The 24366-nt window shown below is 46.1% G+C and overlaps 1 protein-coding gene across 26 annotated transcripts in view; it reads left to right on the plus strand.

Annotated features, from left to right (window-relative positions):
- KALRN (kalirin RhoGEF kinase) overlaps positions 1-24366 on the plus strand; it is a 635703-nt gene that overhangs the window by 270785 nt on the left and 340552 nt on the right. For all 26 annotated transcript variants that reach the window (XM_070406353.1, XM_070406356.1, XM_070406366.1 and 23 more), the window contains exons 7-9: positions 10579-10770; positions 14305-14436; positions 15508-15738. In XM_070406353.1, the coding sequence (XP_070262454.1) occupies positions 10579-10770; positions 14305-14436; positions 15508-15738 (555 nt within the window). The remainder of the gene's footprint in view (positions 1-10578; positions 10771-14304; positions 14437-15507; positions 15739-24366) is intronic.

Raw genomic sequence — 24366 nt, forward strand, 5'->3', positions numbered from 1 at the left:
ACTGTCTGCAGCCACCAAGGAGTTAATTGTCTGAAATTCAGCCGAAGCTGACTCATACCTTTGAGGTCTGCTGGAGCTGAATGAAAGGCATGAAATGGTCTATGAAACCTAGCCCATCAGATGAGATAACATGCGTGAAAGGGCTCACACTGTAAAGCACAACACAAACACGAAGTATTTGTATTGATAAGCAGCAGCATTGCATATGCCATTCTGGGCTATGGGAGGTAGCCAGCCAGGAGTACCAGATAAGGTACAGAGACTGAGCAAGGACATATAGGCAAGATCTTCACAAATCAGGACATTTGAGGTAGGTAGGTGGGAAGGGAGCAGCACTTTAAAGCAGAGGTCAGCATTCATGACATAGCCAGAGGCCCAGAAATAGGAAGAACCAGAGGATTTCCATCAGAAAGTCCTTTTGGTTCTATCCTCAAAATATACCCAGAATCTGGCCACTTGTTATCACCTCCACCTCCACCACCCTGGTCCACGCTGCCATCAGCTCCTGCCTGGACTCTGGTAGCAGCTTCTATCTGGTCTCCCTGCTTCCACTTTTATTCCCTTACAGTCCATTCTCAACACAACAGCCTGAGTGATCCTGCCACAAGTAAAGTACATCACATCATGTCACTTCTGCACTCAAAATGCTTTAATGTCTTCCTATTCTCAGGATAAAAGCTGAAGTTCCTTACCATAGTTTATGAGGCTCTGTGGTCCAGACATAAGTTACCTCTTGAATCTCAACCTCTACTACCTACTCATCCCCTCCAATCAGCCTGGGCTTCTTGCTGTTCTTTGAACTCTCCGTGGTTATTCCTGCCCCATGGTCTTTGCCCTTGCTGTTCCTTCCACCTGAAACCTCTTCCTACCTGTTCACTCTCTCACTTCATTCAGGGCTAAGCTCAGGCAAGTCATCCCTGGTTTTATGGGTGAGTCTGCCCTGACTTCTCTATCTTAAGTAGTGCTTCCCAACTCCATCACAATCTGTCTTTAACTCAGCTGTATTTTATAGCAGCGGTCGCCAACCGGTGGTCCGAGGACCACTGGTAGTCCGTGAGGCCAGAAAGGTTGACGACCGCTGTTTTTTAGCACTGAGGTAAGAAATAGATAATAAATATTAATCTATTCTCTGACTTCTCTACTAAAATGTAAATTCCGTGAATGTAGAAATTTCATTTGTCTTGTTTCCTACTTGCACAGTGTCTTAACATTGTTGAATGAATAGTTGAATAAACAAATAGGATAGAGATTTAAGACTCTAGCCATAAGGCAATATATTTATTAAAAGGGCAAAGTGTTACCCTAATCCTTAGCTTTCCAGTGGCTCTGTGGAGACAAGGACCTGTTTGTTCCCCAGGATGACTGGCCTTGGGTTTACAGATGAGATGGAAATTATTGCTTCAGGAGGGAGAAGATAAGAGAAGCCCACCTGAAGGTTCCTGCCCACTCAGGAGCTGGGCTGTGCCCAAGGGCATTCTGAGGGAACACCAAAGGCCTAATGGGGAGGCCTTGGAGATGTAGAAATTTGTATTGAATTCTCTCTCCACGGGCCCTGTTTCTGTCCAATATGAGTTTTTAAATCTTTGGGAAGACATTTCTCATCATCTCTCTTCTCCCTTGAGGGACATCCTTGGCCAGCCCAATTGTTTCACATTTATGGCAAGGTAAAACAGCATTGTGGGGAAACAGCAGTGGCATTAGGAGCTAACTGTGGTTCTCCATTTCCTTCCTAGTTGTGCAATCATAGGCAAGTTATTTCGGTTTTTCAGAGTCTCCCCACTGTAAATGGGGAATAATGATTGTGCCTTTTCCAGGGATGTTGTAAGGATGAGACGTGATCATGCATTTTAGGCACAACATTTGGCATGGTGTTATGCTTGGTGAATGTTCGGCTGTTGTTATTGTCAGGGTTGGGAGTGTTAAAAGAAATAGTTCTCCTTGTTCAGGAGGAGCTCCTCAGAGTTTTCCTCTGCAGAGTTCTCCAACTTTAATGTACACACATATCACTTGGGGCAATCTTGTTGAAGTGCAGATTCCGATTCAGGATGTTGGGAAGAGGCCTGAGAGTCTGCACTTCTAACCAGCTCCCAGATTATACTGATGCCACAGACCAAGCGCTGCATAGCCAGGCCCTACAAGAGAAGGGGCTGAGGGAAGAAAGTACTGGTGAGTGCATTTTCTTGACGTCTTATAGCCTCGGATTTCAACCATAAAGGCAGCCTGAAATTACTACATCACAACCCAGAAGAGCTGCATTGTTCCCAACCACTCTCTCCTCTGGTGCCCCCGAACCTGATTCCAGCTGCCTCCACCGGCTCCCTGTCACATCAGTCCTGCAGTGATATCTCATGCAAAGATACTCATGCCCTCCAGGGAGTTTCACTCAGAACTGAGAAGGAAGAGAAAGAGAGGCTGGCTTCTTTTAACTTAAATCTGCTCCTGGGTTTCCTGGCCCTGGGACATATGGCCAGGCGCTTGTTTTCATGGCTGCTTAATGGTTTGTAAAGCAATTGCTGGAGGAAACATTGCTGCAGCAAGCCAGGTGAAAGGGACAGTGGGGTTCAGGCCAATGTTATCTTTGCTGAACACTGGGCTGCTCCGGCTCCTTCCCTCTCTCCCCCGACAGTGACAGATGGCTTCCACATGATTTGACCTACTGTTTGGCCAGATTTGACCAGAGAGTCATCCATCAACTGCCCTATTTGGCCCCCTAAAGGGTACCCTGTGGTTTGAAGGAGGCAGGAGTTGGAGTGTTCATTTAGAGCTCATCACATCTCAGCTATTGCAGAAGAGTTTCAAACATGGACAGCTCTTATCCCAGATGTTACTCTCCCAGTGTCCATATGTTTTGAGGGGGATCAGCAGGTTTACATGGTAAAGTTAAACTAATTAATCATAAGCTGATGCTTTAACAGCTTCAGTACCCAACGTGGGTTTGGTACTAGCAAAGATGTAAGCAATGCATATGGCATTATCAATCTGGAGAAAGGAAGTGAGGTTCGGCTTTTTCCATTGCTTTGGTACAGTCTCTTTATTTTCTTACTGATGTCAAATGTTACTCACGAAGCCACTGAAAGCTGTATGGGAAAATTTCCAAATACTTCTCCTCATGACTTTCTTTGAATGTGACAAAACCAGACCTTAAATGAATATTATCTGCAGGGCATGAGAAAAGGTAGCTATAAGCAGGGGGATCGTGTGGATTAGGAATCATTTTGCCTCTCTCTTTGTGACTTTGAACACATCAGTTGATTGATTTCACACATTTTTAAGTACCTACTAGGTGGACTCAAAAAGTGTCTGGGTTTTTTTTTCCCTAACTGTAAAAAGAGATTGTTACATGAATTTGGCTTCTAAAATACTGTAAATAGTATGTTTTGTATTCCTTTCCTATTAAAGCAGTATTTGCTCATTAAAACTTGCCTATTCCACTTGTCTATAAATTATATTTTATTTTTTAAAAGATAAAAGCTCTACCAAAGTATAAAGAGATGGGGAAATTTGAGTAGAATAAATACAGCTTTCATGGAATGCAACCTGACCAAGTCTATTAAAATGAAAAGCCCATCAAAATAATTTTTAAAACTAAAAATACTAAATGTATTAAAATACAAAACCATTTTCACAACCCCTAGCATTATTTGCAGAGAAAACAAAAATTAGAATTAACCTTTGTGTCTCAATAAAAAGGAGTTTGAGAAAAACAAAAGGTTAAGTAGGAATTCCCCATTAGCTCCATCACCCATAGACATTTAATGTTTTGGTGGTTCAGCAGGGATGAAAAGGGCTGGAGGATAAAGTACTGTATACTTTTTCTGTATAATTTTTAAGAAATATATATATATATATATATATATATATAAATTATTTTTAAAAATCTTCCTATGTACAAGAGAATTAAGATGAGAAAAAGACCCCCCAAAAGTTCCCACTACTGTGTGTATATCTGATTCAAAATAAACAGTCAATGACTGATAATATGTGTGTGCTTCCTTACTATACACAATGTTTTTTCTCAGCTGAGGCTGTACTACTTTTATATATTTTGTTCCTCACATTTTGATGTGACATTTGTTTTCCATTTGACCTGAATGATTTTTGCTGAGTACCTTGGCCCTTGGACGGGTATTTGCTGGCCTCCCTCCCTTGACTTTTGGGTGTGGGGAGGCCAGGTCTCCAGAGCTCGGTCAGAGGATGGAATTCCTTTCAGGAAAGTGACCCCTATGTGGTTGTTGTGCCTCCCCTTCTCTGATGGTCTGATGATGACAACCTCCATTTTCATCGTCATAACTTAAAAGCTGCAGCCCCATTAACTGGAATGGAATTGAGAACCCCTGCCCAGGACTCATTCTTTCCAAAGATGAGACAGCTCTTCACTGACTCCCCTCCGCCTCTTAGGAGATGAAGGTGAGAAATGTTGCCCCTGGACAACAAAACGAAGGGCCCCATGCCAGCCTGGGAAGAAGGCTCTGCTACTTTTGCCAAATGGTCAGGAGTAGGAGAAGGATCTGTCCCCTTGTATGAGGACAAGACATTCCCACTTCTGGGTGCCTTGGGCATGGCTAACACAGACCAAGGGAGGGGAGATAGATGCCTTAAGAAGGCCATCCCAAGAGACAGAGAGTCCTGTTTTTCCAGCTTAAGGTATGGAAGAAGACTGTGTTGAAAGGACATGGCACACAGAGCAAGTCACTGGCTGATTCTGAACTCTCTGATCCCTCTGGGCGAAGGAAAGACCTGTGGACAAGTCAGGGTCCCAGACCCTTGAATTCAGGGGAAGGGCATCTGCCAGCAGGGGGTGTGCTGTGCAGGGACGTGGCCTGACAAACTGCCAGGGCAGCTTCGCCTGCGGCAGGGACTTTTCCCAGGAATAGGAGGGCAGGCACACTGTGGCATGCTCTCTGTGACATACAATGGGACTTTGGACTCTTGTTGGAATATGTGCCTCTAATTGGAATAGTTGATGTGTTTTTCATTTTGTTGTACTTTTAACGAATACTTCAAGTTGGTTTGCATTTAATTTGGAGAATTAACACCAATCTGCTGTAACTGGATGAGGGAAAAGATATGACATTCTTTGAGTTATTGGTTGTACGCCAGGCGATGAACTGGATGTTTTATGTCTCATGTAACCCGTGGGAGGGAGTGTCTGATTCATAGTGGGAATCTGTGACCACAGGAGTGTAAAATTCACCCCTGCTTGTAGGAGTGAAGTGAATGGCATTCAAATAATACACATATTCAGAAATTATCTGTTCTCATACACAGCCCCTGATATGGAGCCTAGGGCTACCAGAATGATTACTTGCATCACATGATTATTTCTAGAAGACCAGTATCTCTTTCAGAGTATATCACTTAAGAAACTTCATCTAAAGAGAAAAGTTATCTGGGTTTTTAAGTAAAAAGTTATCCTTATCCACAAGTAACTCTACATGTTTTGTGGCCAGTCAGGGCAGCCAGGAGTCAGGTTCAAAGCGAAAGCCTTTGGCAGGGCTGAAAACTCTCATCAAAATTCTGCCAAGAAGTTCTTTCAGGAGAATGACTCTGCTCCATTGATTTCAGTTCATCACAACAGGAGACAAGTCCTCAGGAGAAGGGGGCTGTCCATCCCGTGACTCCAATTAATGAACTCAGGAATGAGATGAGAAAACAGAGAATTTTGTAGGCAACAAAGCTGGGGAAGGGTGTAAACATAAAGGGTTTTTGAGTTAGCAAGATTTTGCTGGAATTTAGTTGTGTGTGTTTTTTTTCCCATTTGTAAGCAAATGTTGGGAGGAGAGCCTTTGGGGAGAGGTCGGATGGGGTGGAGGGAGCAGCAGACAGTGCTGTGGGAACTTGCGCTCTGCAGGGTAGACAGTGTTTACATCTGGACTGTGCAATACTTTGAGTAACGCTTGCATATATGTGGGGGAGGGGTTAAAGTTAACAAAACCGTTTTAAAGCGAGGGATTAAGAAGACACTCACTAAGCCAGAGTTATTAGTTATATTATTAACTTCTGGCCAAGGAATCAGGTTAGTCTAGGCAGCTCTGCTCAGGGGAAGGGGCTGAAGAGGAGGGGGGAGGGGAGTAGCTGGCATGTGGTCACTCAGCTCCAGCTGTGGCCTGCACATGGCAGGGCAGAGAGCAGAGCCAGAGTGAGGGGCTGAGGCAGAGGGACCACCGAGGCTGGGCTGTGCGTACTTCTGTGTGTACGCTTCCCTTGCCAGCCCTTTAGGACACAGGGCAGTCTTGAAAGCACAAGTCAGATCACGTTACTCTTTTGTTTAAAACTTTCCCATTGCACATGGACACTTGAAAGTTTTGAGTTTCCTTTGTTTCTTCGGTTTATACCCCACTTCCTCCAAAGAAGAGGGTTTCAAGAGGGGAATAGATTTAGTCATCATTCCCCAGGCACTGGAGATAAGAAAGAAGAAAACTGTGACTTCCTAAATTCTCTCTATGTGCAATCTGGTGTCCTCCATAAACAGAGAATGTATCGAGAGGCCTGGGATGTGTGGAACTGACAGTGCTTTCTCAGAAATGGAATGGCTGGGATCATTTAGCTCAACTCCCACACTTTACAGATAAGGAAGCTGAGGCACAGAGGAGGCAAGTGACATCTTAAGTGAGTGCCAGGGGTGAATCAGCACTCATGTCTCCTGACTCCTGGCCCAGTGAGTTAGATGCCCTCAACGGATGGACAGCTCTGCAGATGAAGGGAATTGAGGCTGGCAGGCAAGGGTGGCAAGGCCAGGCAGATTCGGGGAAGGGTTGGGGGGAGGAGACAGCTGGTAGGAAATGGAAAGGCTGTGAAGAGTCAAAATATCCATTCCTGCCCGAACTGGTTTGGCTCAGTGGATAGAGTGTCAGCCTGGGGACTGAAGGGTCCCAGGTTTGATTCTAGTCAAGGGCATGTACCTTGGTTGCGGGCACATCCCCAGTAGGGAGTGTGCAGGAGGCAGCTGATCCATGTTTCTCTCTCATCGATGTTCCTAACTCTCCCTCTCCCTCTCTGTAAAAAATCAATCCTATCTAATAAAGAGGGAATATGCTAATTGACTGCCCCACCCTCAAAGATGGTGGCACCCAGTCCCCTCACCCCCCAGCTTCCCAGGGCTGCCTGAGGCTCAGGTAACCAGGGCCAGCCAAGGCTTGCGCTGCCGGCAGTGGCAGCAGCAGAGGTGTGATGGGGCATCACCTTCCCCTGGTTGCCGGGTTGCCTCCCGCCCCTGAGGGCTCCTGGACTGTGAGAGGGGGCAGGCCGGGCTGAGGGATGGCCCCCTCCAGTGCATGAATTTTCATGCACCAGGCCTCTAGTAAGATATATTTTTTAAAAAATAATCCATTCTTACTGGCTGTATCCCCAGGACATACTATGTCCCCAAATACTCCTTAACAGAGACACAGAAGAACCACATGGATGAGTTGCCCAAAGCCCATGACATGTCATTTGTGCCTAAGGACTGAGCATCCCTATTTTCTAAGCCTCTTAATCCAGCTCTTTAACCTTGTTCTTTTTCTTTTTTTTTTTTTTTTTTTTTAGTCATTTGAGACCCTCTGCCTTTTTTTGTTTGGTTTGTGGCTGCAGTTTAGAATCTACCTGTCCGTTTGTCTCGGGTTCTAGGCTGAAGGAAAATAAAGAAGATGATGATGGTGAACTTGGGTAATGTGACGTGCCTGCAATGTTCTGCTATTCTGAAAAGGAGCATAGAGGGGGAAATTAACAAGTTCACGAGTCAACATTATGTTTGTTCCTCTATTATGAGGAATACTGCCTCTATTTTGTGAAGCATAATCATTTGTTAGTTTCAGTAAGACATTTATCTGCCCACTGATAAGGAAACAATAAAGGCATTTACTGTGCTAGTTTCTCGAATGTGAAATGTAAGCTGTGGTCTTTGTTTGTTTGTTTTTAGCTTTCATTTATGATCACAGGCTTTAGGGCTGAAGGGGGCCTTGGAGGACGGCCAGCCCTGCACCACCCCCTGCTCAGGAAGCCCCTTCCCAGCCTCCCGGGTCCCTGCCCTCTGCATCCCACAGCAAGTTGCCTCTACCTCTGTCAAAACACTTACTCATTTTCCTTTAAATTACAGTTATTTGAGGACGTTTCTTAAGCCTCAGCTGTGACCCCCTGAGGGCAGGAATCCTGTCTCATTCCTCTTTGATCTCCCACAGCCCCCAACACAGAGACTGGCCCAGTCTCCATAAATATTTGAATGAGTGACAAGGTGTTAACAGCCTCAAGAAGGCAGCACAGTTAGACATTTCTAATAGCTGGAAAGTTCTTCCTGAAAGTGAGCAGGAATCTGCCTCCCTGGGTTCCCTGTGGGGGAGAATGGAAATAGGCAGTGATGACAGAGGGCCAGCCACCCACGAGGTACAGGAGGGACCCTGGACACAGACTGGTGCCCTGCTCTTACTGATTTTCTTGCTTCCTGTCTGGCCAAAGAACACAAGGTCTTTTTCCAAGGACAGGAAAACCCAGCAATCCTAGATAGACCTGGATACATGTGTGTGCGGGGGCCAGTTCCAGGATTCGAATCCATGTGGCAATGCCCACCCATATCCCCTCAGTCCACCCTAAAGGTCATCTGCAGACAGTTCCCCCACATGCTGATAGCTTCCTGGGTTTCTCTGCCCAGGGTCACGCTCTGACCTGCGGAGTGTGCTTGGCCTGTGTGGAGGTCAGGCTGGAAATGCCAGGTAGTTACTCCAGGAGAGACCTGCAACAATGAGCAAACACCCCAGATTCCTCACCTCCGGGTGGGACAGCTCAGAAGAGCGCTCAGGAGGGATGCCCCCCAGTTGCTCATAGCAGAGACCCACTCATGAACACACCCTTTCTTCATGTTTCTCCCTGTCCTCCTTGACTTCCCCACTCCCTTACTGTGCTTCCTGGGATCCCACCCAAGTAAACTACCTGCGCCAACCCTTGTCTCAGGGTTCTCTTTGGGGGAACCCAAATAAAACAGAGACACAGTCAGGAAACTTGGGGGAATCCAAATGTTATTCCCTTAGAAGACAGGACTTTTAAAATCAGTACATGCCTTTTTTCTTTTCCTTTCTATTTCTAAGTGCAGAGTTGGTTTTTCTGTCAGTTCTATAAATAGAGTTTAATTTTAAGTGGAATCTATGTCCTAACTCAGAAAACAGGGCTGATAATGACTTCTAAATCTCTGAAGGATCGTTACTTCAAACAACAAGTCTGATATTCTAGTTCATGAAGGAAATGTACTATGTCAGAAGGATCTCGGGCCAGACTAAAGAAATGCATGGGGGTCTTTAGGCATCAGGATGGATTTTTGTCCAAGTGTGACACCTAACCTTTTAAACTTCACGGAGATTTTTAAATGAAGCGGGACCTTATCTACCTGGCTCAGGTTTTGGGGTGGAATGCTTAGGAGAAAGCTAAGATGAATGGGTACCATGAGGGATGAGGGAAAGAAAAGTAAAGAACCTCATTAAACGTACCCAGTATTAATGAGCTACCCCTGAGCTACTGGAACCAAGAGAAAATGCCGTTGTTGAAGAATATTTATTATCATTTGAGAAGATTTGTAACAAAGATCAAGGCTGTACAAGCCACCTGCCACCCTTCTTCAGGCAGACACTGTGTGAATCAGAAGGGCTCTCTGTGGGCGCCACACTATTGCTTGATTGTTTTGACACCTCAGACCATTAATAGGAGGTAGCAGTTAAAAATAACCATGCTCACTGGTCTTATGTTTGTGGGGTTTTTCTTTGGTCTCGTTCCTTCCTGGAGAGTTTTCTGCTAGCCTAGTAGGAAACAACGCACATGGTGGTCATGAATTTTAACTGGCAATGAATGATGGGAATGAGTGTGAACAATACCTTAAGATGAAAGGAGTCAGCAGGGCCAGGAGAGCCCCACAGATGCCTTTTGGGGTCAGGTGGGGAAATGTCCCTAAGTAGAGATCGGAAAGGGTTCCATCCATCTTATTTTTAGCATGGAAAAATGTCGTGGCTTTGAATGTTCTCTTTATTTAAACCCTGCCTGATGGCCAGTGCCTAGCTCTTGTGGAGGAGGGAGCAGTGTCGGGGCAAGCTAAGTCTTCGCTTGTGATAGGAAGATGTGGAGTTACGGTGTAACATCTGTCCTTTGCCCTTGTTGATGTGCATTGCTGCCCTGTTGTAGGTGGCAATAAAGGCCCGGGTACAGCTCTCTCCTGAGAAAGAGAGGTGCTTTTGCCTCCTTAGTCTGAGCCATTACTTGCAGAGAGTAACTCTTAGAACTACCATGCTGGCCCCTCGACATGGCCTCCTACGATGATAGTGAGGTTTACTAAGGCAGTCCAGCAAAGTGACTGCATTTACGTGCATTAGTAGTTGGCACGAAAACTATTCTGGTCCCCAGAATAAAACGCCTCTGTTACTGTACCTGCTATCTGTAGAAATTTTATTGTAGACAAAGACTTACCATAAGCCCAAAACAGATATGCTGTTGTGGCCTATCCCATCCTCTCTCATACTTTTTATTTGGGGTAGCTTCCTTCCCCAAGTCCTCACCCCAGTAGTGCTCAGTGGATGTCTTTCCAGCCTGCCCCACGGAGCGCTCACTCTCCTTTCTTTCCAGAATGCCTATGTCAACATCAACCGCATCATGTCCGTGGCTTCCCGCCTCTCTGAGGCTGGTCATTATGCCTCGCAGCAAATCAAGCAGATTTCCACGCAGCTGGACCAGGAGTGGAAGAGCTTCGCGGCTGCCCTGGACGAGCGCAGCACCATCCTCGCCATGTCCGCGGTGTTCCACCAGAAGGCCGAGCAGGTGAGGCCAGGGGAGCTGCCGGGGTTGCTGTGGTGGGAAGGGAGGAGGACCAGGGGAGGGGCAGGTGGGAGGAGATGCACCTTGTAGAGAGCCCCTCTCTTTGAAACCCTGAAGGCCCTGCTGAGTTGTTGCAACAGTAACGCAATCTGCCACTTTTGTGGCCCCGTGTACATACAGGAACAGTGATGGCTGTGCTTGTCATCCAGACGAGAAGGACCCAGGGCCTGTTTACATTCACGGGGTAGTTTGTTGGTGTGTGTCCTTGTGTGGGCTGACTTTTAGTTTGCATTCCCTGAGCGTAGACCAAAGGGGTGAAAGTATCATAGGATCCTGAGAGCATGATTTTACATGAAGCATTTGCTATGGGTAATAATAATGTAGCATTAACACTAGAAGTAGCAATGATTTGTTCTCATTTACTTACTGGTATTGGCCGGTGACATTACTGACTCCTTTTACAGAGAGGAGCCTTGAAGCTCAGAGAGAGTAAGAGACCTGCCTGAGACCCAGTGGTGGGCTGGAGCTGGCTCTAACCAGATCACGGAGGTCTAGTTAAAATTCTAGAAATGTTGTGAACTGGTTATTAAATATAGCCATTACTTAAAACTAAATTTATATCAAATATGTCATATTAAAAACAAAGCCAACACATACTCAAAACTCATTACGTCTTAATTATTTTGTTACATTTCATTAAGTTCTTGACATTGTTTATTATCTATCTGGAAGTGTATATCTATGGTAGAAATACTATACAGTGTGTGCTACCAGTCATCGCTGCCTAACTCTGTGTTTGGTGAGGTCACTTGAAATAGATCCAGGGAGGGGATTTACAGCCTGGGAATCATCAAATGCTACAAACCACGGCTTGATCTATTGTTTTATTGATTGTCTAGACTCTAGAGTCTTACAAAATGAGGGGGGAAATATTTAGAAGTGCAGACTAAACTTAAAATGTGTCTTATCTGTAGCTCTTACATTGTGAATAGCACACAGAGTTGAGGAAATAGTCTTCTGATATTCAGAAACGATTATTCCATTCAGCCAAGAAGCCCCTCTCATCTCGGATGAACAAGTTATGCTCTGACATAAGTCTTGAGGTATTTTCACTTTTGTCTTACACCAAAATTGAAACTATTAACCAGCTTTGATGTCAAAACTATACAACTGTGTCACATACAAAAGCACCCTGTGAGGATCATGGAATTTACAATAAAGAGCATTGTGTATGTTATTATTCTGTGTAAATTATGTTTTGCATATCTTTCATGTTAGTAAAGTTCATAATACAGGTGTGTGTGTGTACATACATATATATGCTAGTGGCTAAACATTTACTAACATACCACTGTGAAATTCACACAACTTACGGACAACTGAGATTTCAACCCATGTGTGTCTAACATTAAAGTCTGTGGTCTTAACCTCTACATTTCTTTCTTTGTATAACATTTGGTAGCTTCCCAGATAATGGAGAGTTGGATACAAGATCATAATCTTTCCCTCTGTTACCCACCCAACGTGGAAGGCAATATGGGATCGTTGAGAGTCCAGGCTTGGTGAACAGACACATGGAGGTTCCCATCGCAGCCCCATGATTCGTTTACATTAGGCAGTTCATCCCACTCGTCTAATCTTATTTCCTCATCTCTAATGTGGAATAATTCAAACCTCCCAGCACAATGGAGCATGGAAGGTGCCTCGTGTGCTTTTTAAATGGCAGATTCTACTGTGGGTCTTTCTTCAACATACTCTCCTGGTGTTCTGTATTTCCTTCACTGCACCTGTTTCCACCTGAGACCTTCCAAAGTCTAAAATACTTGTGTCACGAGTCAAGGGCAGCCCCGTACATTGAGAGCGATCTAGCCACGTGTTTTCTTGTTTGTTTGTTTTTTAAGATGGTAGTGGTAATGGCAGACTGTGACTGGTTCATTCTAAGGACCATGAGAATATTATTCATGTCCAGTCACCTATTCCATTTCAACCCTATCCAGATTGGCAAGGGAGACTCATGCTTCCTTCTCTGTCTGTCTATCTTTCCTGAGCTCCCTTTTGTGGGATCTGCTATAGGACTCTTGTTAGAGCGTTACAGAGAAATCGCAAGGACTTTAAAGAGGTGCCCCCCTCACTATTGACACAGGAATGTCAAGGTGTTTTCAGGCTTCTTTGTAAAATGATTATTGGTGGAGCAGAGAAGCTTCTGAGATGTTATCAAGTACATGCAGTCTGATGCTGGATAGCAGCCAGGTCTCTTCTTGAATTGTTAAGAGATGTCCTAATGTAATTAAAAAAACACACGCACACACACACACGCACACACACACACACACTCACACAAAATGAAAAATCAGCCACACAACCAACAGCCCAGGACTGAAAGCTGACGTTGACACCAAGACTGGAACTCAAGCACTTATAGAAAATGCAGTGGCTGGAGGAGTCAACTGCTCGCTGTGGTTTCCTTAATTTGGATCAGGAGCAATTTTATTTGTATCTGTTTTTAATGCAGTTTCTGCAGATATTACCACTTCTTCAGGGAAACTCATAAACTATGATTCTCTTTGGCTAGGGGAGGTGGGGGGGGGGGGGCACACCAAAGAGATTCAGGCTGTTTTTTCAATGCGTTTGTTTAGGCAGTTCTTTATTGTCCTCCCATGGGCTGTTCTAGGCAATGAGGGAAAAAGGTATTTAGGCAGTTAATTTGAATGGTTCTGTGCACCCAGGTGAGAGGAATCACAGACAGAAACATTCCAGGCTGTTGGGTGAAGAATTATTTGCATATTTAAGGTGTATTTTTCCACCCAATAACTCTGAGTGATTTCAGTTGGTTCACCCTTTGTGCACAGAGAACCATAGTCCTCCACAGTTATTAATTTTCATTTTAAAATAATTTGATATCTGTCAAGATCTATATATATCACATTCCAGGAGCCACTGCCACTGTAGGCACAGTAGAGTCTGTCCCCCTAGGTCACCCATCCCAGGGCTACTGGCCCAGCAGTAGGGATCTTCTTGAGGGTTAATCTCCATTCCTTGTGGGAAACGTCTCTGTAAATTCCCTGAGGGGCCTGTATGATGTGTTCTTCACTCCTCTTCACAACTCAGTGTCCACACTACAAAGTACCTGTATGGAAACATCCCATTACATTCAGTGTAGCCACTCCCATGTGCCTGTGAGTATGCACAGGACAAGCAGCTCTAATGTATACATGCAATGTAGTGAGCTGTTTGCACACCTATATTGCATAGTCTGTGTGTGGATATAAACTGTTGAACGTGAAGATGGCTCCCACCCCCAACAGTTTCATAATAGTTATGTTTGTTTGTGGAAACCACACTTCCTTACTGGGTCTAACTTCTTACATGGAGTTAGTGTTTGTACAATTAAAAGAAAACCTCCACCCTCTGCAGTGGTCTCTGAAGGCTTCCAGAGGTCCTGATGCCTCTTCCCAAGGCATCTGACCATCTCTACTATATGATCTGCCCATTGCCCAACCCAGTGTCCACACTGACCCAGTTGGCATCTCCTTCCAGTTCTTGTCGGGAGTGGACGCCTGGTGCAAGATGTGCAGTGAAGGTGGCCTGCCATCCGAGATGCAGGACCTGGAGCTGGCGATTCACCACCACCAGTCTTTGTATGAGCAGGTGACGCAGGCCTACACAGAGGTGAGAACCCAGCAGGACACCCAAGGGTCCTGACTGTGTGTGTATGGGGTGGGGGGGGTGGCGACAGCACCGGCCTGTGCACTGCGGAATACCCTAGGTTGGACTAAGAAGAAGAGAGGCCATTTTCCTCTCGTTGGAGACTCTTTATGATCTTTGGTCTATGAGTGATGGTGTCTCCAGCCAGGAAGCAGAGAAAATGGGGCCATCAGCAGGGATCATCTGGGTGCATGTGTGTGTGTGCGCGCACCCACACACAGCACTGAGGCTGAGGAACCCAGGAGCACGGATGGTGTGGCCACAATCTTAGGGTCCTTCCTTTACTCTGCATATTCTGCAAAGATGGGGATGTCACCACTTTCAGGAGAAAATAAATGGTTGTATAGGAGGAGAGCAAAAGAAGGATCAATATAGAAGAAAGAAATTGACAAGGAAAGAAAGAAGACAGGAGAGAGAAATGATGATGATGATGATGAAGATAGAACTGGTAGCCAAACCTAGGTGCTGGGCCCCAGTCTAAGTGCCCTGTGTGTGTTAATTCATTTAATCCTCACCACAACCCTAGGTATGCACCATCACTCTCCTTACGAGTTCCTGAGACAAGGAAACTGATAACTTTTCTCTGGTCACACATCTAGAAGTTTGGAAGCAGGTAGAGGAAGGTGAAGAAGAAAGGGGGAGAGGTTTATGATGTCCATATATACTCAGCTTCATTTCTGAACAGTTCTGCTGCCTGACCTGTCAGTGAGTTAGTCAAAGTACGTATCAGGTACTGTGTGCCAGGCACTGCTCCAGGTGCTGGGGAGGCGGGCAGTCTCTGCCCTCATGGAGTGAAAATTCAAGGGAGAGAGAGACTGATTCAGGAGTTTCACAGACACTGGATGCTGCCCTGCAACTCCTCTCCCCCAGACTCTCAGGTGCTCTGTCCTCCCCAGGCTGCGGGCTGAGCACCATGGCAGCGCTGGCTGGCCCGCTCCTTGATTGTCATCAGTCTGGGTAGGATTAGCCACCCATTCTGTCTGTGCCCTGTCTGCCACTCCACTCCCTTGACATGACCCTCTTCCCTTCCTGCAGGTCAGCCAGGATGGCAAGGCCCTGCTGGATGTGCTGCAGCGTCCCCTGAGCCCCGGGAACTCTGAGTCCCTCACGGCCACAGCCAACTACTCCAAGGCAGTGCACCAGGTGCTGGACGTGGTACACGAGGTGCTGCACCACCAGCGGCGCCTCGAGAGCATCTGGCAGCACCGCAAGGTGCGGCTGCACCAGCGGCTGCAGCTCTGCGTCTTCCAGCAGGACGTCCAGCAGGTAACAGGTCCCTGTACCCGGCACCCCTCCCCCCCAGGCCGGCAGACGGCTGAGTCCATGACCTGGGTGGTCAGGCCTGGGATCATCTGATTTATGAAGAGAAGAGAGCAATTTAGCCCCAGCTGCACCCCCATGAACCCCCCCACCCCCCAAAAAAGCCATCTGGACTTGTTAATTGCATGCTTCTCAACTAAGCAGCCCTATAAACTGGGCCTTCTCACCCTGAGGTTTTGAGAAGGGAGGCAGCTTGAGGAATAGCAATTCCATGCAGTTATATGACATAGCTTTCTTTGGGGAGAGCTTGACCCTCACTCAGCCATGAGCTGCCTGCACAATTCAAAGGCCTGGGTTATCTGAGCATTGCCAGGGTGAGACCCCACATAAAATGAATTCATTTCTTTATTATGGATGCAGGCGGCCTGCTAGAGTGGAGGTTTGGGGTGGGATACAGGTCCTTCAGGGGATTCTTTGGCAAGATTGGACTTGGGAAACCAGATTTAAAGCATGAGCTGTTGATGACTGTATGTCCCATAATGAGAGGTTGTTTCTAGCTTAACCTGTCTTTTTGCATTATTATACCAGTCGTGGCTTTTTCCTTTACCACAAATAATAAAGATATGGTCATGTTTCTGACCTTAAAAGGACAGCCTTGCTACAAATGTCCTTTTGTATGAAATCACCCATTCTTTTCCCCTCATACTTTCTCTCTCTGTCTCCCTGGGGACTCCTGGGCTTTGCTCTGAGGACTGACACATTGGGTGGGGGAGCTGGTTGGGAGCTGAGGACTGGATGGAGGCCCAGCATTATCTCCCTGCTGGTTCACTGTGAGTGGCAGGGGTGGCGGCACTCATATTACTAGATCTTTATGGAACCACCACATAATTTCAAGATTATACGTATAAAATGATATTTCACTCTCCTTCCATACCTTCTATGGTATTGACCATGTGTAATCCAAATATGTATCAAAATATGCAGGGGGCAAAAGTAGGTTTACAGTTGTGAGTATGCAAAACAATTTATTCTTGTGTTATTATTTATTGTATTATTTTCACCATGAACATCTGTAAACCTACTTTTGCCCCCTCCTGTACATGGAAAATGGAAAGCCAACTGGACATGTCTTTGGAAGCTGAGTCCTTTCACAGCTGTTGTTGGGGGCCTGGCAGTGGGTGTCCTGAGATAGAGGCCAGGTGGAGGGAGAGCAGGGCATCCTGCACTGGCTGGGACCTGCTCTGGGTGCAGGGTCACTGTGCAGTGAGTCCCAGAAGTAACCAGGCCTTCAGGAGTGTCCCCCATTTGGGGGCTGCCCTAACCTCCTGGCAGCACCCCTTCCTCAACGGGGGCAGTGATTGAGTCATTAGAGGCAACACCTGAGCCTCGGGAGAGACGGCACCACTGATGTGCCGGCCCAGCTCTGCAACTGTGGGTCCTGCTGGGAATGGAGAAGCAAGGGGCTCAGTGGCCTGCTCCTGTCCTTGGGAGCTATCCAGAGAAAGGCATCATCCCTGAGCACAGGAGGGCACAGAATCCGTGACTGAGACAGGGAGGTGCCAGGCTCCGGGCATTACTAGTTCAGTGGACTCTGAGTGACTCGTGGAGATCACCAGGTCCATGGATTGTGCAGCTCTCTTGGTGTGCTCTTTGCCCTCCTTCTGTTTTCATGGCTGTTGTCCTAGGATGGGCATTGGAAAGGGGCTGAGGTGCTGCGAGGAGGGTGGGCAAAGACCTCCCCACCAAGAAGGCAGCGTCCAGACCTAGATTATCTGGGAGCTGTTAGACTTTCCTGTGACCACCATGGCATCTGCACTAAAGCAGGGAAGAAGTGTATTAAACTACACCTGTGGCTGTTCTATATCACGCTCTTAAAAAATGAGAGCATTCCTGGAAGTGAAACTCCATTAATTCATCTCTACTGTACAAATCACATTGTTGGCACCAAGGAAGAGCAAGCGAAAGATTTCGAGGTTGATATGATGGAGCTTTGGATGTCCCATGGGAACGGAATTCTCCAGGCTGGTTCATTCCATTGTCTTTTCAGGTTAGGAGAATATCACCTCTGGGACATCACTTCACTCACCCATGGTCCCCCTCACTCTGTCTCACCATGAATCTGACATTGGGACAGTGCACAAGAAAAATGTGCAAGACAAGGGCTACCAAACCCGGCAATGATCTCAAATGCTTACCTGATACCCCAACAACCATTAGTGCCCGGCAGGGTGTCTGAGCTGGTGTTGCAGAAAGTGCTGGACATAATGCAGTAATGGTTAGAGTGAAGGACTCCTGGCTCCCAGAACTTCTATATAGTTATTGGTTTTTTATATATTTTATATATTATATAAAACTTTATATATTTTATATCTTTACTATATAAATCTTATATACTTACCAACTTTGCATGTTTCATCTCTTCTATTCCAGTATTTTCGTGAGAGTAGAAACCCTGGCTTCTTCCTCTCTATGCCCCAAACAGCTCTTGGCTGTGTCTGGCATGAAGCTGGGGTTCTCTTTACTTTTTCTCCCGTGAGCTGAAATGATTGATTGGAGACCCAGTTTCTGCTTCTGTGAAACGAACCCTCCCTTTGAACCCATTTAGTAGTTGTGGGTAGATGGCTGGAGTCTGCCTGCAGGTGTTGTGATGTGGAGGTATCGAGGGTTCCAGGTACTTACAGCCCAGGCGGAGGACACGGAGACACCCTCAGTGCCCATCAGTTACTCAGCAGCTTGAGCCTCTGCAGTTGGCCCAGCCCTTTGCTAGGTTCTGGCAAGATGCCCGGCATAAGACACGCACATTTGAAAATGTAAAGGACAGGCTACCAAAGCATACCAGTCAGCGTGCAGGGCAATAGAGTATTGATGGAACCGTTACAGCCAGTGGCGTGAGAGTTGGTGTCTTGAAGGAGGAGAGAATTGTTTGAACCATGTAGTCTGGATCTAAGACTCCTGAGCCCATTTGGAGTCCAGAGGTATTTTCTCAGCAGCCTACATGGGAACCTGTGAGCGAGACTCAGTGGCTGGGGTCATACAGAACCGCAGATTATTGGTTACTCAGCAAGCATGGGCTGTGGAGTCAGGCAGCCTGGTTTCAGTCCTGCTCTGACCGATCTTGGCTGTGTGACCTTGGCAGGTGGTTTCACCTGTGGTACTTCAATTGCTTCACCTCTAAGGTAGGAACGATTATAGCGCCTATCTCATCAGACTGAATGATATACGAGTACAGGGCTTAGCACTGCGTCTGCCTAACATGTAGTAAATCCTCCACATCCTCTTTGAATGGTACTCGGGCGCCCCCTGGTGCTTGTGCTGTTGGGGACCCCTGAATCTCCTGTTTCTACAACAGCAACTGCTTCGCGGGTCTGCTGAGTTCCGTTTCACTCAGTGATAAATCTCAGAGCTGTCAAGGGCCTGGAAGAGCATCCAGTCTAACCTACTCTATGGTGGAGGAAATTGAGGCCCAGAGATGTAAAGTAACTTGGCCATAACCACACAGCCAGTTAATGATAGTGCTGGGACTAGAAGCTAGGTCTCCTGGCTCCCAGTCCCGGAGCCCTGTAGAAAAGCCACATCGCTCCACCGCTCTCTCTCGCTTTCCCCTAACCTCTGTAGTTTCCCATGGATGTAAAGGACTTCTTCCAAGCTCAGATAGGTCTGACTCTGTGGTGAGAAGAACAAGGAGTAGCTAGATTCTTGATCTTTCTGGTAGATGCAAATTCTATCCCATTATTTTGTAGCCAGAGCAACCATTTTGACCACTCTCTGCAGGCCATCTTGTTCAGCTTCTCCTTTTCTTCTCTCTCCATTTTGTGCAATAAGAAATTATAAAGTGTTTTGGAACACCTGCTCTGTGCAAGACCCCATGCTAGGAGTTGGAGGTTTCTGGCCTGAGAGAAGACATGTACACCTAAGGTCCTGTGAATGACACACAGCTATCCAGGTTCAGCGCCAAAGAAGCAAAACAAAAATAGTCTGATGGAGTCGAAGCAGGGAAAGTTCCCTGTGCTTGGGCTGGATTTGCACTGGTGCTTGGAGCTCTAAGCAGAGGAGATGGGGGAAGGCCAGGAGGCAGAGAGTTAAGTGAGAGCCAGGGGACTGGGAAGAGGAAGTCTAACTGGGTGCCTGCTCCTGGCAGTAAAACTGAGAGGTAAGGCTGGGAGGCTTAGGAGTGGTCTCCATGTTGTGTGTGGGACAGTGACATGTTTGAAGATCCAATACCATCCTTTAAAAATAATGCCTGCCTGGCCAGTGTGGCTCAGTTGGTTGAGCATTGTCCTGTGCACTGAAGGGTTGCTGGTTCGATTCCTGGTCAGGGCACATGCCTGGGTTGCAGTTTGATCCCTGGTTGGGGAGTGTATGGAAGGCAACCGGTTGAAGTTTCTCTCTTCCATAGATGTTTCTCTCCCTTTCTCTAAGCATGTTCTTGGGTAAGGATTTAAAATCATCATCATCATCATCATCATCATCATCATCATCTTTTGCTTTTAAGCAGTCCAATCAGGTGAGCTAGTGAGGGGCAGTAATGGCAGAATTTATCCGGCTCAGTGACTTTCCATTCTGAATGAATATATTAACATTAAAATCCGTTGTACTACAAATGAATCTTACCTGTTTCTACCAGTTTTTCTGGAGCCTCATATAGAAAATTACAGCTTTTACTATGTCAGCTCTTGCTTGCCTAAGAATGTATAAAAAGGATTTGAGAATAATTTTTTTTAACTCCAGATATCCAATCTTTTACCAGCTACTGACTACAGCCCCTTAATCATACTAGACCAGCATGGGCATGGTGTAATCCAATTGACAGCTTTGCATAATAAAAGATGAGTGCTTTGGGTTGCACACAGAGTGAAATGACCAGAATGATGATAGATCTAGAAATTAACTCTTCCTGTGAGAAGGAAGGATTAGAGCATCTAAAAATGAAAATGCTCAGAGCATTAGTCTCAGATGGATGGGGGGACACACGCAAGGAGGAGCCATTTGAACTTTGAACTGGTTACTTACTGGGTTGGGGAGGGGACTCGAACATCAGAGAGATGTTTAGATTCCAGCCCCTAAATTTTGTTACTAGGATTAAGTGTCTATTCAAGTTTTATTGTTCAAAGCTCAGGGTTCATCATCTTTATGAGTAAATATGATTGAGCATCTAATCCCTTCACGTGCCTTTTCTTATTTAATCTTCCAACAGTGTAAGCCAGGTGATAGCTTGGTCCTCATTTTACTGAGGCTTAGCAAGGACAAGTAAACTTGCCTTTACTTTAGCAGAGCAAGAACTCAAACGTCCACCTAACCACGAGGTCTGTGCTCTTAGCTTCTCTCTGTGCCCTGGGCACTCTGCTAGGTGATGGGAATGCAGAGAGGCACAGCCCCTGCCCTTTAGATTTATAATTTAGTGCTGGAATGTCATTGCTCAGAGGACCCTGGTGGGTTACTTGGTCCCAAAGGTTATATAGCCTCTGACATCTGAGAGTCAGACTCAAAGTGCCTGTCCAGTAAGACCTGCACAGTCATACTCATACCAAACACTCTTTTCCATATGTCCAGTCATTATAAAATGCCTTCTACAGTTATTTATCTTACACAAGTTTCCCTAAAACAGACACTACCCATTCTCATTTGTTTTTCACAATCATAATTATTTTAACTCCTCATTGCTGACACTTTTCTTTGTAGTATATAGCTTGAATAATATCCATTTTTCCATGGTAGTATTCAGCAGTATTAAAATTCTCAATTAAGTTTTTGATAGTGATAAACTAATCATTCAAATACATTCAAGTAGCTAATATGTAATTCCTTGGGCAGCGTGAATGCCCAGGAAGAGCAGGGGTAAGGCTCAGCTGAATTGAGGACGTAGGAAGGGGAGAAAAGGAGGGCTCACTTGTCAGCAGTGCTTGCTGATTGGAGTGAAGATAAGGAAACTTTCCCATCTGCCTCTTTGGTGTTCCTGATTTTAGAGGGAGCACCCTGCCCCTCTCCCTCGAGGAGGCTGGTATTGGAGGCTCTATTCCAGTCCTCTCCATTATCCCTCAGCTAGAATTGGCAGGGCAGGAATGAGCTGCAGAGGCTTGCCTCTGACATTCTCAGCCCCTCCTGCCTGGGAATCTCATGAACTTCTAGTACCCCTCCCCACTCTACACCCCCACCCGCTCCCCTCGGCCCTGCTTCCTGCCTTCCTCTCTTCACTTCCCATCATGGCCTGCATCCTTTGACTTCCTGAATGCAAACTCTATTCTGACTGAAGGGTGCTCCTTCCATGATGAGCACCTTCTGAGGAGCACCTGCTGCCTCCATCAGGCAGGGTAGGGAGGCAGATACAGCCTGGGAGGCAATGAGAGGAAGTCCCTCCCTAGGAGTTACTGAGCCTGAGGGCTTTCTTGATCCATGGTAATTTTAAACACCTTTAATGTCCTCAATTCCTATTATGTTAACATAATACAAGACAGTCACCACCCAGGGTCACTTCTTTAAAAATATATATATATATATATATATATGGCTAATATGCAGAGTGTCCCCGCTGGAGTTCGATTGGGAGTTCGATCACTCGCTATGACATGCGCTGACCATCAGGGGGTGGTGTGGAATGAAGGAAGGCGCTGGCCAGCAGCTGGCAGTCAGAGAAGGGAGGCCCCTGCCAGCAGCCAGAAGGCCCCAATCAGCCCTGATTGCTGGCCAGGCCTAGGAACCCTACCCATGCACGAATTTCATGCACCGGGCCTTTAGTGTGTATAGATATAGATATAGATATAGATATAGATATAGATATAGATATAGACTTTTTATTGATTTCAGAGAGGAAGGGAGAAAGAGAGATAGAAACATCAATGATGAGAGAGAACCATTGATCAGCTGCCTCCTGCATGTCTCTTACTGGGGATTAAGTCCACAACTCAGGCATATGCCTGTGACCTCCTGGTTCATAGGTCGACGCTCAACCACTTAGCCACACTGACTGGGGCGGGGGCGGGGCGGGGGCGGGGAGGGTCACTTCTTTTTGATAACCCCTATGCTCAGCATGGTCAGCATGCAATTTCTGGAACCTTGAATACCAGGCTAAAGGATAAAAGTCTCAAACTTTATGACTAGTGGGAAACTATTGAAAGATTTTGAGCAGAGGAAATAGGTGAAGGTGTGAGGTATTTTGGTGCCAGAGGGGGAATAGGTTGGAGTGGGAAGATCCTGGGAGCCACGATCCTAGTGTGGCCACAGAGCATGAACTCAGTTGGTGAGGCAAGATTAGGTTTGGGAGCATTTATGAAAAAAATCACTGGAAATGGTTGTCCATTTTGTTATAGAAAACAACGGAGGTGTTAAGTGTGAATATGAAACTATCTTTTTCAAAGTGTGATTGGATCCCTGGCATTAAAATATCTGGCCAGAGTGGGGACTTGTTAAAAACACACATTATCTGGCCCTATTTCATACTTTTTGATTCAGAATCTGTGGGGAAGATAGTGCCTCTTTTTAAAAAACAAAACAAAACACACACATAAAATAACACTCAGGGATTCTTAAGCATTCTAAAGTTTGAGAGCCTCAGACTTAAGAAGTGATGAAAAGTAGGGGGACACCATAAACAGGCTCCAAGGCACCAGTGAGGAGGTTCTCCCAGGGAGGTGCCAAGGACAAGACAAGTTCTAGTCACCCCAGCTCCACTGTGTTGGGAAGAGTCAGGAGTGGTATGGGGGGAGTAGAGGGGCCCAAGGGTGGGATGCAGCTAAAACTTTGGGTCTTCTGGTCTCTTAGCCAGGTTGTACTCAGTGTGACATCTGTCAGGCAAAAAGACCACAGTTCACAGTGAAAGGAGAGTCTATACACCTGCTAACGAGTTTCAGCTGAGCCCTCTCAGAAAAATGATGGCTTCTCTCACCATAGCAGGACATTTATTTTGATCATACTTGTTCCAAAGAGGGGACAGAAAATGAATTACTGGTAATTGGGCATTTCGAGTGGCGCCTGCCGGCTCTCCAGTGGCACTGGCAGTGTGAGCTGTTCCCCTCCAGGACTAATGCTCAGTGTGCTGTGGGAAGAGACAGGAATAATGACTTGATGGACTGCCCTGGGTGCTCTTATACATCGTGTGAGCCTGACCCTTTAACAGAACAAAGTGAGTGTAAGACACCTGATGGTGTGTAAACTCTCCTCCATTGGCCTCTGGAAAAATGGCTTTCTAAACAACAGAAGCTCCAACAGGGAGGAGCTGCGAGGGAGGAGTCCTTCCATTTACGTAAAACAAGGAAACGTCTTGTTGTTTTACCATAGATCAAATAATGGCACAAATTTAGTAATCGATTTCAAATAAGATGATTGATCAGAGAGCCAGATGAGGGAATCAGAGAGTTGGAATTCTGATTCCACAATTGTTTGCAAAACATTTCCATGTCCTTTTATGGTTTCTGCCCTTTATCACACAGGAAGTTTTCAGATCAGATTGGTTGATTTCATTCACTCCTTTACTCAGCAAACTCTCTCTGAGAACATAGCGGTGACCCAAACAAAGCCCTGCCCACGTGGGCCTTACGCAGGAGGTAGAGAGAAAACACCACCACAGACAAACATGTAATAGGCCGTATAGTGACAGCTGGTGCAGCAGAGAGCTGGCTGGATAGCCACAGGGTGTGTTTA

This window comes from Myotis yumanensis, unplaced genomic scaffold (assembly GCF_028538775.1).
Source record: "Myotis yumanensis isolate MYYU_CA2020_CCGP unplaced genomic scaffold, mMyoYum1.0.hap1 SCAF_2, whole genome shotgun sequence".
In the NCBI taxonomy this organism is placed as follows: Eukaryota; Metazoa; Chordata; class Mammalia; order Chiroptera; family Vespertilionidae; genus Myotis; species Myotis yumanensis.